A 13,966-nucleotide genomic window follows, 5' to 3' on the forward strand; every position below is an offset into this window, starting at 1 on the left:
GGAGAATTCCATTGTGCAGCAGCTAGGTATATAAAGGATTTCCTAAGCTTGAATAAACGGCATTCGGTTTATCTCCTCACGAATTACCCATGTCTCTTGCCCGACTCGCGAACGGTACAGAAGCGTGAACTATAATGCAGTCTTAGCATGGGCTCACATATCAGCAGTAAGCAGTATTAAAATTCAACTCACGCTCATGAAAGAGTTCAGCAAGGGTAGTGTCCCTCTTGTAACAAGGGATACCTGGCCTTTCACTACCGTTAGTCTGGCTTCTTTATGTGGGGCCAACTCTGCTCCTCCAGAATCAACTGCTGCCCAGTGAAGAGTCTGCAGCCAGTGTCTGTCACCATGGATACAGTCAACAAAGAGAATCCAAGGTCACATGACTCTCCAAAGTGAGCTCTCCAGACTTTGTTTTAAATTTCCTGATCTTGACAGAGGGCCACCTGCCACCCACTCTAGGAAGGCAGATGAGGAAAGGAACATTCGAATAACCCCCAAATACCTCTCTGTCCCCTGAATCTGCCCAGTCAAAGGGACGTGGGGAGGAGCCTCACCATGTTTGTGACTTCAGCGGTTCCTCAGGCATTTTCCACGCCAGGCTGGCAGATTGAGAAGAAGTACTCAACGAGAGTGCTCGTGGGAAACTGGGTGGAAGAAAGCAGGAAGGTAAGAAGGGACAGTCCTTGGGGAAACAACTCAGGGAGAAGCGAAGTCCGCTTTTCTCAAATGGGAGGCAGCCTACAGGAGAGTCTGAACACCACGGTCTTCATGCTCTACACAGGAAAGATGCATTCACACAATAATTAAGGTCCCTCCTTATGCCTTTTTTTTTTTTTTTTTGAGACAGGGTTTCTCTGTGGTTTTGGAGCCTGTCCTGGAACTAGCTCTTGTAGACCAGGCTGGTCTCGAACTCACAGACATCCGCCTGCCTCTGCCTCCCGAGTGCTGGGATTGAAAGCGTGCGCCACCACCGCCCAGCCTCCCTCCTTATGTCTTAAAGACACCATAGTGGGGGTATGGATACAATTGTACCTCTAGCACTGTTGTAACTGGACTATTTCAAGGTAGCAGAATATTTCCCCAATACCTTTGTTCTTTTAAATTTTATTATTATTTATTAGTTTTTTATTTTTATTTATTTATTTTTTTTAGGTAAGATTCTTTCCACTTACCCCTGGTTGTCCTAGAACTCACTGTTTAAACCAGGCTGACCTTGAACTCACAGAGATGTGCCTGCCTCTGCCTCTTAAGTGCTCAGATTAAAGGTGGCATGTGCCACCACCTTTGTACTTCTTTAAAGTGTTTTACTGGTTTGGAGACATGGCTCAGCGCTTACTGTTCTTATAGTGGACTGGAGTTTGGTTTCCAGCCCCACCCCCGTAGCTGCGCTCACCCAAAACTTGAGGGGATCCAATGTCCTCTTCTGGCTTCCTTGGGCTGTATAAGCACGATGAACTTACATACATGCAAGCAAATACTCATACACGTAAAATTGAGGTAATGAATAAATCTTTAAAACCAATAATTTGTGTGTGTGTGTGCGTGTGCATGCGTGTGTGCGTGCGCACACGCGCGCGCACAAGTGAGCACTTGCATGCATATGTCATATCCATTGCAACTGGAGCTACACGCAGTTATGACTAGCCCAGTATGGGCAATGGGAGCCAAACTTGATCCTCTGCAAGAGCAGTAAGCACTCTCAACTTCTGAGCCCTCCTTTGAACTTTTATTCGAAGAAATTCTACTGTTCTCAGTCTGTCCCTTTCCTGAACATAGCACCTACTGACGCAGTCACGGCACACCCTGCAGTGATGTCGTGGATATGTTGCTGCTAACTGCAGGTGTTCCACAGCCACGCCCATCTTCAGTGTCTACTTTCAAAACAGAACTGGTTCTTGATGCTGCTTCTCCCAAATGGGCTGCTTGAAACTGAATATCCTCCTTTGTGGCCAGGAAGAACGAGCCACTTGGAGCTTTGCAGACTGGGCTTGAGTTGTTTCCGTACTATAGTGCTTGTTTGGCACACAGGAGACCCACCCAGGGTTCAGTCCCCAGAAGTGCATCACCTAGGAGGTGAGGTGTCACATGCCTGCAATCCAGAGCTCTCAGAACTCAGGAGATAATGGCAGAAAGATCTCTATTTCAAGGTCATTTTTGTTCACAAATTGAGTACAAAGCCAACCTGATACATATAGAGATACATAGCTATGTAGATAGATTATGTAAATATATGTATATATACTATTCTTTTTTCTTTTCCTTTTCAGAGATATCTAGACATCCTCAGATAATCTTGGGAAACAAGAAAGGAAAAGAAGTTAAGATAGAACTGCCAGCTTTAGTGTGGGGAGAATGGGGAGATTTGGTGGTGCCTTATGCCAACCTACGCAGATCTGTCTGTAAGACCTAGGATTTGAGGACCCTAAAGAATGGGACAGACTCTGGTCTAATGCTATGGACATTAGTATGTCCACTTCAGTATGCTTCTATACACGAATGAGACAAAGAAAGCAGTGATCTAAGGGAAGAAGTTTGAGTTCAGAAAAATACAATCAGGAAAACATGTAAATACATGTCAGTAAGCACATAATTATTAACAGAGCAGTCCTCTCCCAAACTTTATCAGGACAGATCAATTTAAACACAGTGGCCTGGCACATACTATGGATCCTATCTGGGAAAGCACAGAAACAAGGCAGAAGCCCATATCCAGATGTAGAGTACGCAGAGGTGAGCGCTCAGCTCAATCTTACACCGCACTGGGTTCTAAAGCTATGCTCCGACACCCAACAAGAATAAACACGTCTTAGGAACTGAACATAAACGTGCCTCGGGAAGCACAAAATCACATCTTAGAACAATTCAGGGAACAAAATGCACTCGAGGTAAAAGACCCTCTGTCTTTTTCCCTTCTGGAGCCTCTCTCGCAGTTCTCCAAGGCATCGTTCGCCATCACTTTGGATAACTAGAAAAGATTGTTTCCATAGAGAACATTAACCATCACCAGACATGGTGTGAGTTAACTTTAACTGTGCATGACAGATGTGAGAAAAAGAGGCACCAAGGGAAAAATGACCAGATGAGCAATCGTTTAGGGTTCTTGTAGGGGAAATCTGCAAGGGAACCTGGACTATAAATGTCTCAAACAAGAGATAATGAATAGAGAAGACCAAAGGTGGTGCACAGCCTTAATCCCAGCACACTCAGGAGGTATAGGCAGAGCTCTATGAGTTGAGGCCAGTCTAGTCTATATAGGGAGCTCAACCAAGGCTACAAGGCTACATACTACAGAGAGAGAGAGAGAGAGAGAGAGAGAGAGAGAGAGAGAGAGAGAGAGAAAGAAAGAGAGAGAGAGGAATCCAATATAAACCTGAAGAAAAAGCTGGCCTTTGGGGGCACATATCTATAATTTCAACACTTGAAAAGACTGGGCAGAAGCGTTGTACATTCAAGGCCAATATACGCTATGTATTGAGACACTATCAAGAAAACAAAGAAAAGGGAAGAAAGTATTTTAGATGGAAACTTAGACACTTAATAAGAAGTGTGTATGTAAATATAATAAACTACAGAAAAGCCCAGGCAGGATGTGTGCCAAGAAAATCCCTGAGAATCAATTCAGCCTTCATGATGACTGGCCCCAAAGACAACCTAGCTTAAAAAAAAAAAAAGCCTCCCCTTGCTTTTATATAGTCAACAAAGTGTGGAAGAGTTGGTGCTCTTAATTTTTATAATGAAAAAAATCATTAGGCGTAAAAGGAAAAGGAAAGCAGGCCAAAGAAATAAACAAGGTAGCAACCTTCCTAAAGAAACAAAGAGTACCGATGTTCATACCTTTAATTCCAGCACTTGGGAGGTAGAGGTAGGCAGATCTGTGTAAGCTTGTGTATCTCTGTGAGTTTGTGGCTAACCTAGCCTACAGAGTAAGATCCTGTTTCAAAAAAAAAATAATAATGGATGACACTATCATAGCTTGAAGAAGGACATAGCTTTACGAAGCCCAGAAGTTCAAGGAATTCAAAGGAGAATAAATGTGTAGAGAGACACTTTAGTGGCAGTCATGACAATCAAACTATGAGAAATCAAAGACGCATGGACAGCATGGGCGGGGGAGGTGGCTCAGAGGTTAAGAGTGCTTTTTAACTCTTTCAGAGGGCCCAGGTTCAATTCCAGCACCCACATGGTGGCTCACAACTACCTGTAACTCTAGTTCAGGGGATTTTATGCCCTTTTCTGACCTTCAAGGGCACCAGGCTATTCATGTGGTACACAGACATCTATGCAGGCAAAACACTTACACTCATAGACTAAATAAATCTACAGAAGATGATAGAGGAGGCAGAGAAAGAGAAGAAAAATAGAAAGAAAAAAAATAAATGAAAATAAAAATCACAATGACTTGTCCAGAAGGGGGAAGGAGAAAGAAAGATAGATAGGAAGATAAATACATGAAAAGAAAAACCACGAACAATGGTTTATCCAGTGCAGTCGCCATAACTTATCAGAGGGCATGTCAGTGGAGGTTTTCAGCAAAAATCTAGAAGCAGTGTGTGGTCATAAATTCAAAGCATAATAAAAAGTAAAAACTGTCAGCTGAGCATTCTATAGCCACAAAACTCTCCTTCAAAACTGAGAAAGTAATGAAGACATTTCCAGACAAGCAAAAGTCGAGGCTGGTTGTCTACCCAGAGCTCTGGAGATCCAGAGATCTGCCTTTGAGGTAATCATTCAAGTTGAAACTGAAATTCAAGTTAAAAATGAAGGGATGCCAGCTCACTTAAATGAAAACACACAGACAAAGATAAAAAGCGGTACTGTATAATTTAAAATTAGTAACTACCTGTTACTCCCTACACAATTTAGAAAAACAGATAAAAATCGCAGCTCTATCCAAATGAGCGCACAACTCATTATGATGTAACTTTGACAGCAATGAAATAAACAGGACTTGCAAGATAGCTCTGTGGGTGACGGTACCTGGCAGCAAGCCTGATGATCCGAGTTTGATCCCTGGAACCCACATGGGTGGAAAGAGAGAAATGGCTCCTACATGTTGTCCACTGAGCTCCACATGTGTGTCATGGCATGTTACCCCCCCCCCATGCATTTAGATAAGTAAAATGTGCTAAGTATTTAAAATACATACTCTTGTTTTCATCTTAGCAAACTTACCTAATAACCAATTAAATCATGCAATTGAACTTTTTAAATGTTGCTTTTATCTATTTCATCAAACCTCAGCTTTCACAGCTGCACAATTAAATAATAAAATGTAATAAGAGTCTGAAGAAGACTTGTAACTGAAGACAGGTAGAAGGTTATAGTTTAACCATTCTTATGTTGTTCATGTTTCTTCTTCTTCTTCTTCTTCTTCTTCTTCTTCTTCTTCTTCTTCTTCTTCTTCTTCTTCTTCTTCTTCTTTTTTTTTTTTGGATTTTTCGAGACAGGGTTTCTCTGTGGTTTTGGAGCCTGTCCTGGAACTAGCTCTTGTAGACCAGGCTGGTCTCGAACTCACAGAGATCCCCCTGCCTCTGCCTCTCAAGTGCTGGGATTAAAGGCGCACGCCACCACCACCCGGCTTCATGTTTCTTCTTATACACTGTAGTTTCTATTTTCTTGAGATTTTTGTTTACATTGGCAGAACACTGACATTGGGGTTAGTTGGGAAAGTTGCTTACAGATTGCTTTATGCCCATCAGATAGGTCCCTATAATATTGTGTACTTTAGCAACGCGATTGCTGGTGGGGAGGCAGGTGGGAAGGTAGAGCTTGAAATGTGGTAAAGGTAGGTTTTAAAGACAACTTGTTGCCCCTCGCCTCATGGCTTTTCCCTCTCCTCCTATACGTCTTGTTCCCGCTACATCTGGCTGGCAACTCTGCTTTTCTTCCCTGAGTTCTCTCTGTCCAGAAGTCCTGCCTATACCTCCTGCCTTACTATTGGTTGCTTAGCTTTTTGTTACACCAATCGTAGTGACATATCTTCACACAGTGCAAAGGAACATTCCACAACAGAGGGGCTGAAAAGATGGCTCCGTGGTTGAGGCCACTGGTTGCTTTTCCAGAGAACACAGGTTCAGTTCCCAGCACACACATCAGGTTACAACCACCTGTAACTCCAGTTCCAGGGGAATCTGATGCCCTCTTCTGGACTCTGAGGGCACTGCACACATACAGGCTGGCAAAACACCCATATACATAAGATAAAAAAAAAAATAAAAAATTTAAAATAATGAGAATAAAATTAATTTCAAAGAATGTTTCTTAAAAGGAGAAGGGGGAGGAGTAGAAAGGATTGAATACAACACGGCCGTATGACCCACCAGTTCTTCTTCTAGATATCACCTGAAAAGAGTAAAAACTGAGATTCAGAAAGATATTTCTCTACCGACATGCAGAGCAATGTTGTTCACACTCAGCCAAACAAGTCACACAGTCTTTATGAGGAACGAAATTCTGGGCATCCTCCCATGTGAATGAATCTTAAAAACATAAGTGAAATGAGTTAGACGTAATAAGACAAATATTGTGTGACCATTTATTCTGGGTGCCTAGAATATGCACAGTCATAGAAACTGGAAGTGGTATAGCCAAGGGAGCCTTGTGTTTGGGATGTGGACCTTCTAGATAGGGATATTAGGGGTGGCTGAGCAGCAATGTGAATGTGCATAATGTCATTGTACTAATTATTTAAAAATCACTAAAATGGAGCTGGGTGGTGGTGGCACACAACTTTAATCCCAGCAGTGAGGAGACAGAGGCAGGAAGATCTCTGTGGGTTTGAGGCCAACCTGGTTGACATAGCAAGTTCCTATGGACAACCAGGACTACATAGATGGAGCCTATCTCAAAATAAAATAGACTAAAATTGCTGGGGCTGTGTATTCTTGTAACCCTGGTATTTGGGGAGAGAATGAGGAGGGAAGACCTTGATTTTAAGGTCAGCTTTGGTTATATTTTGAAACCCTGTCTAGGCAGAAAACGAGCACATAAAAACAAAAAACAAACAAACAAAAAAACCCAGCTAAACTAGTAAATACTTTACTAGTTTACATATTAAGAAAGCCGATCAGAAACACAACATCGTGAAAAAAGCAAGAGGGTGGTGGCGCACGCCTTTAATCCCAGCACTTGGGAGGCAGAAGCAGGTGGATCTCTGTGAGTTCGAGGCCAGCCTGGTCTACAGAGTGAGTTCTAGGACAGTCAAGGAGGTTACACAGAGAAACCATGTCTCAAAAAACGAAAGAAAGAAAGAAAAAGAGAGAAAGAAAGGAAGGAAGGAAGAAGGGAGGGAGGGAGGGAGGAAGGAAGGAAGAAGGGAGGGAGGGAGGAAGGAAGGAAGGAAGATGAAGAACAGGGAACTCAAAAGAGAAAGGAGAAGGAAGAAACTTATCATCTAAAGCATCGATTCTCAACCTGAGTATCAAAATGACCCTTTCACAGCGGTCACCTCTCAGATACCCTGCATATCACATATTTACATTATGATTCATGATGGTAGCAAAATTACAGTTATGAAGTAGCAACAAAAATAATGCTAAGTTTGTGGGGATCAGCAGATCATGAAGAACAGTATTAGAGGGTCGAAGCCTTAGGAAGGTTGAGAACCACTGGCCTAGAGGAGTGCTGGCAGCAAGAAAGGACAAAAGTGGGCCGGAGAGATGGCTTAGCGGTTGAGAGCACTGGGTTTCAATTCCTCGTTCTCACATGCCAGTTCCCACTGTCCATAACTCCAGTTCCAAGGGACCCACCCCCCTCATATGGACATACATGCAGGCAAAACACTAATGCACATAAAATAAAAATGAACTTTGGGAGAAAGAAAGGACAAAAGAAAGTCACTAAGTGAGTCTGGAGCAGGCTCTGAGCCCCTTAGCTCATGCCCTTCCTGTGTTATTTGGTTTCCTGGGTTCTTATTCGCTTTGTCCCTGTGTGGTAGCTGAGGGACAGAGCAAGGGTAAGAAAGGCACCAGCATCTCAGACGTTCTCACAGACATTGTGTTCTTTTCCAGTTCACCAAAGCCACTGACCACACACCCCAGTGCATTTACAGAAAGGAATATGTCCCCTTCCCAGGTCACAGACCAGACCATATTTCCAGGTGGTATGGGAAAAGGAGAGTGGAGGTAAGTGATGTTGATTATCAGGTGGGATTGTGCCAGAGGCTCTAGAATCCTAGCACCTCCAGGTACAGCAGGGAAGGACACCTTCTACATGATTTCCTCTGGATGTCTCCCTCCAGGCTCGCGATGGGGATAGAAAGCTTGTCACCATTTGTCCATAGGGCATAGCTGTGCTATGTGCCACCATGCTCTGAGAATCCCAAGTGAGAGTCGGGAGTGTTTTGTTTGGGCCAGCCTGTTGTCTCTGCTTCCCATGTCACCCCATGTCCCCCAACACCTGTTTAAACTCAGGCCAGTGGCAGGCAGGAGCGAGGTGTGTTTTGTGAGAAGCAGAGCATTTTAGTGAGGGGAGGTGCCCAAGAGACCAGCTACTCAGAATGGAAAGGCAGGAGACCAATTCTTTCCGAACGGTGGGGCTCCACAGGAAGGGAACAAGCAGGGGGCTTTCCTGTAAACAAGAGACAGTGCGTGCATCTTTCTATTTTGAAATTTGCTATGTTTTGGGGAGTTTTTACGCTTGTTTTTTGTTTTGTTTTGTTTTTCAAAACATGGTTTCTTATCTTGGAACTCACTCTGTAGATTAGACTGGCCTCGAACTCAGATCTGTCTGCTGCCGCCTCCTGAGTGCTGAGGTTAGTTAAAAGGGTGTACCACCACTGACGCTGCCACCACCAGGCTTCTTTTAGACTTTCAAAACACATTAATTTGTCCGTTTGCTGTGGGAGACATCTGTGCATGGGTGGAGGCCAGAGGACAATTTGCAGGAAATGGTTCTCTCCTTCACATATGGGACCTGAGAACGTCAAGTCCTCAGGCTTGCAAGCCACACCTGTGTTAAAGATTCTACAAGCCTGACTGACTGGTCAGAACTTCCTAAGTGTAATGGGTTGGAACGGCAGATTAAGAGCCAAATTATTTGGGGGCTATCTTCTGTTCTCTTGGTAGCCATTCACTGACTTTGTGTTTGACCCATTGCTATCTGGTGAAAAATTTTTAAATGTAGTAACTTAGCCTCCACCTACCCAAAGCTGAGACCGTCCTCAGACAGCATCTGAGACTTGTAACAGACGTTTCTCCACTTCGTTAAAACACGCCTACCTACCTGATGTCCCCACTAATGTATTTGAAAAATGCTTTATTTTATGACTTTATTTTGTACCTACAAGAAAACTTCACGAGATTCTAGGTGTGGTGGTGCACACCTTTAATCCCAGCACTCAGGACACGGAGGCAGGGCGAACTCTGTGAATTTTAGAGCAGCATGGTTTACATAGGAAATTCCAGACCAGCCGGGGTTGCACAGTGAAACCCAGTCTCAAGAAATAAAAGCAAATAAACTAACTCCAACAATGAAAGAAACCTTCCTGAGGGCCAGCTGGCAAGAAAACTCAGTGGGCCAATGACTCAAGTCACGAAGCGTAATAACATGAATTCAATCCCTGGAGTGTTCTTTGGTGCGAGGAGAGAACCAGTTTCTGCAGGTTGTCCTCTGATCTCCACACATGCTTATACACACACACACACACACACAGAGAGAGAGACTCACACTCGCGTGCATGCATGTATACAAACAAATGTTTGACCTTTTCACATAAATGCAAAAAAGCAATTAAAACTATGGACTCTTTCAAAAGAATCATGAAGTTCTTTTTACACACAGCCTGCTATTCTTGGCTACCTGAACTTGTGCTCCTGAGTCCTGGTCACTCCTATTTAGCTCAAGAATAAACTATCTTTTTTTTCCTTTGCCATGAGAGCTGGGTTTTGCATTGACACTCCAGAGATGACTGTCTTCCATCTCTGGGAAAGTCACATCTGACATTAATGATGTCAGACTCTGCATTGGCACCCCTGAGACACAACTACACTGACATCCCTGGACCCGGCACACATCTCTAGTCCTCACTGCCATTCCTGGCTGTGTTGGTATCCCAAGACAGTGCAGCATCTCCAGGGCATACTCTTGGGTTCTTGAACTTCACCACTGCTTTCGTCATGGAAGACGCAAAGGTACTTTAACTGAAGGAAGTCAGAATAAGAACTCAGAGCCTGGGGCTCCCAGTCCCCAACCACCCTTATCCCTGTTGATACATATCAGATAATTACGTCAGGGCTTCTTGGCCTTTGGCTATGATTATGTATAGAGGACTGGCTATCTTTTAAAGAGACCCTTGGACTCATTGCAAACCTTGACCCCAAGACATGGCTTAATATGGCTAAAATGAATACATCCCAGGAGCAGGAAGGATGGTTCAGGAGTAAAGAGTCCTGGTTGCCGTTACAGAGGACGTGAGTTTCGTCCCCAGCACCCATGACTGTGGACACTCAGCCCTCTGTCACTCCAGCTGCAGGTAGGAAGGATTGACTCCCTCTTCTGGCCATCATGGCATCCTCTTCCCCACCCTCAACACACATGCATATAAATAAAAATAAATCGGTACTAAATAGTCAAATCTACACAGAGAAATCCTGTCTCGAAAAACCAAAAATAAAAACAAACCCAAAACCTGAAATACTAACTGTACTTAATTTCCCTGACTCTCTCTCTCTCTCTCTCTCTCTCTCTCTCAAACAAACAAACAAACAAACAAACAAACAAACAAACAGACTCTTCCTCAAGATTCTTTCTGTTCCTAAGGGCTCATTCACCAAGCCCCAGAGTTAATAGCTGTCCCTGGCTGGCACTCTGCTGCCTCATGTGGCCATATGTGGCATTGCATGCTCCTCCTCGTGAGAACAGAAAGCTGAGTCATTTTTTAGTCTGCAGGGCCACATACAGAACCCAAAGAGATGCCAATAGAATCCCTGTTGGTCCCTCTCCTGCAGGTCAGCCACTCTGGGAATGCCACCAGCTCACTGCTGGATTAGAAAGGGACTCCTGGCCCCTAGTGGTACAGATCTTGGGAACTGTGCATTGGACTGCAGGCCAAACCCTTGTCTGTCTCTGGCTTTGTGCTCTGACTTATTTATGGAATGACCCTTAGAAGTCTGGGGTGCAGGGTGTCTACTGACCTCCTTTCAACCAGCCCAACACCATGGGATCCTCTTCAAAGTCGGAAGGATTTCCTTAGGAAAACCCTGGTTTCAGACAGGCATCCCAGACAGAGAAAAACACAGCTTTCTCCTTCCTGGTGAATAACTCTTCGCCAAAGAAACAGCTCCTTGCTCTGCAGCTGTGGGGCCATAAATCCCTCGGGGGAAGGAAGATTTACAGGGACTTCTCTGGTTCTCCCACAGTAACTGAAGGAAATATGAGGCCCAAACGCTGCTTACCTTGGAAACAGGCATCTGGGGGGAACAAGACAAGACTGAACCAAAGGATGTAATGTCAGATCCCAAAGCTGCACCTCGAGTGGTCCTGGCTGTTTCCATTCATCGAGCATCCTGACTTTAATTTTAATTTACCATGGTAGCTCACCCTGGGGACAAATAGACTTGACCAGGAACTGAAAGCAGCTAGCTGGGGTTTACAACTGAAAGAGGGATGTGACCCAATGAGGTAGACACTTGTGTGACCCTCGGAGGTCTCTGGTGACAAGTGCAGGCTTCCTCGTCACTGTGCCTCAGCCCCTTGGGACATGATTACTGCAACCACCCCGGGCTGGTAACGTGGCCACTTTGTGTGTCCTTCTAGGGTCTCCCATACAAGCACCTGATCACTCACCACCAGGAGCCTTCGCATCGTTATCTGATCAGCACCTATGATGATCACTACAACCGACACAACTATAACCCGGGCGTGCCTGCCCTACGTGCCTGGAATGGACAGAAGTTGCTGTGGCTGCCAGAGAAGTCTGACTTTCCCCTTGTTGGTACGTTTATAATTGGGAATTTTCCCTGTGTTTTGTCTATAAGGGAACCACAAATACACAGGGCTGAGGTGTGCTCCCATCGCAAAGACCTACAGGAGCAGTGGGGGTGAGGTCACAGGAAAAAGACCTCATTTGTCACTCAGGGCTGTCCCTGCCTTCTTCCCTTGACATCAGGCACAACCCTGTAATGACAGCCTCACCAGGACCAGAGTTAGCTAGAAGCAACATACTCCGTACTCCCGTGCCGGGCATTCTCTCTAGGCACAGTAACTGAATCTTCTTCCTTGGGGTTCCTGGGGAGACATAGTGGTGACAAGCACAAAATGTTTCTGCCTGAGGGAACTGATGATCCAAGAAGGAGACTCGTTAATAATAAGATTGAGTAAACAAGATCCAGACAGGGGTGTGTACTGTAGGGGAAAAAAAAGGCAGAGTATTTGAGAACTTCTTTTATTTATTTATTTATTTATTTATTTATTTATTTATTTATTTATTGGTTTTGTTTGTTTTGTTTTGAGGCAGGGTTTCTTTGTGTTGCCCTGACTGTCCTGGAACTAGATCTGTAGACAAGGCTGGGCTCGAATTCACAGAGATAGACCTGCCACTGCCTCCCGAGTGCTGGAAGTTAAAGGCAGGTGCCGCCATCATCCAGCTTTGAGAACGTTTTTGTTGTTGGTGGTGGTTTTTTTTTTGTTTTTGTTTTTGTTTTTTTTCTGTGCTCTCTGACTTCTGCTCACCCTGCCAGCCTTGGTTCTTTATAGAACAGCCTGGAAAATGTGGCAGGAGTTGAAGACAATTGCTCCTCCTGTTTGCTGGCTCTTGCGCCCACCCCAGCAGCTCCTCCAGGTGTCTTCATTGGCATGACAGGCGTTCCAGAACCAGATGGATATACTGCTCGGGTGGCCAATGTTGCACCTGTGTATCTGCTCATAACCGCCCTGTGTCACCCAAACCTGGTTTCTCTTGCAGCACCCCCCACAAACTACGGACTGTTTGAGCAACTGAAGCAAAAGTGGCTCGCGCCCAAGACTGGTCTGAGGGAAAGCATTTATACCACATCCTACCCCAGCCTGCCAGTGTGTGCTATGTCCAGAAGGGAGCATGCCATCCCGGTCCCTCCCCCTCGGCTGCACCCCATCCCACGCTTCTGAGAACTACTCCACTTGCAATCCAGCCAGAGACAGCCCGAGACGCACGGCCTCTTTGGACTTGTCAGACAGCAAGCATCTGCAGATGTAGCCCAAGAATTAATTATGGACCATTGTTGTGTGTGTGTGTGTGTGGGGGGGGGGTGTCCTGGAATCACGATCTGTGTTTTATGGTACCTTCTCTCTAAACTCATCGATTGTTGTTGTTTCCACCTGATAATTAAAATTCCTTTACACTACTGCAAAACCACAAAGCCACGTGTGTACAGAGACCAACCAGACACTGCAGGAGACAGAGAGTCCTGAGCCTATTGTTTTTCTGGTCACGGTGACCACAGATCTGACAGACAATAACTTAAGGGAGGAAGGGTTATTTCTGGTTTACAGTTCCAGGGGTACAGCTAGCCTATTCTGCTGGGGAAGACAGGGCCACCGAAGCAGGAGGCAGCCGGTCGCCTAGCATCCTGAGTCATGAGTCAAAAATCAGGCGACTCAGGGTGAAAAACAGACTCAGCTGAGACCCAGGAGAGGGCTGCAGAGAACAGGGACAGTGGCCTGAGGGCAGGATCAGAAGAGCCGGTGATAAGGAAGGAGTCCACCTCAGAGCTGTTGCTAAGGTTATAGGGCAGGTGTGCTGGCGCAAAGGGAACGTCACTGGACATTGGCCTCTGCCTCTGGGCTTGCAGAAGAGGACTTTAAGAAAGTTGGAAGAATAGATTTCTTGGGGTTGGAGAAGTGACTCAGTGGTTAAAGAGCATTGGCTGTTCTTCCAGAGGACCCAGGTTCAATTCTCAGCCCCTCACACGGCATCTCACAACTGGCTGTGACCCCAGTTCCAGGGGATCAGGCATCCTCACACAGATAGACAGGCAGGCAAAACACC

General features: G+C 45.1%; 1 protein-coding gene across 2 annotated transcripts; it reads left to right on the plus strand.

The window, feature by feature from the left end:
- Positions 1–541: 541 nt before the first annotated feature.
- Positions 542–13,086, plus strand: Cfap107 (cilia and flagella associated protein 107). Of its 2 annotated transcripts, XM_057785526.1 has the most exons (4): positions 542–669; positions 8,013–8,126; positions 11,758–11,935; positions 12,905–13,086. In XM_057785526.1, the coding sequence occupies exons 1-4, from the start codon at positions 559–561 to the stop codon at positions 13,084–13,086; spliced, it is 585 nt and encodes a 194-aa protein (XP_057641509.1). In that variant the 5' UTR covers positions 542–558. The 2 variants fall into 2 exon arrangements, with proteins under 2 accessions (XP_057641509.1, XP_057641510.1); XM_057785527.1 differs by lacking the exon at positions 8,013–8,126.
- Positions 13,087–13,966: the final 880 nt, after the last annotated feature.

This window comes from Chionomys nivalis, chromosome 11 (assembly GCF_950005125.1).
Source record: "Chionomys nivalis chromosome 11, mChiNiv1.1, whole genome shotgun sequence".
NCBI classification, from domain to species: Eukaryota; Metazoa; Chordata; class Mammalia; order Rodentia; family Cricetidae; genus Chionomys; species Chionomys nivalis.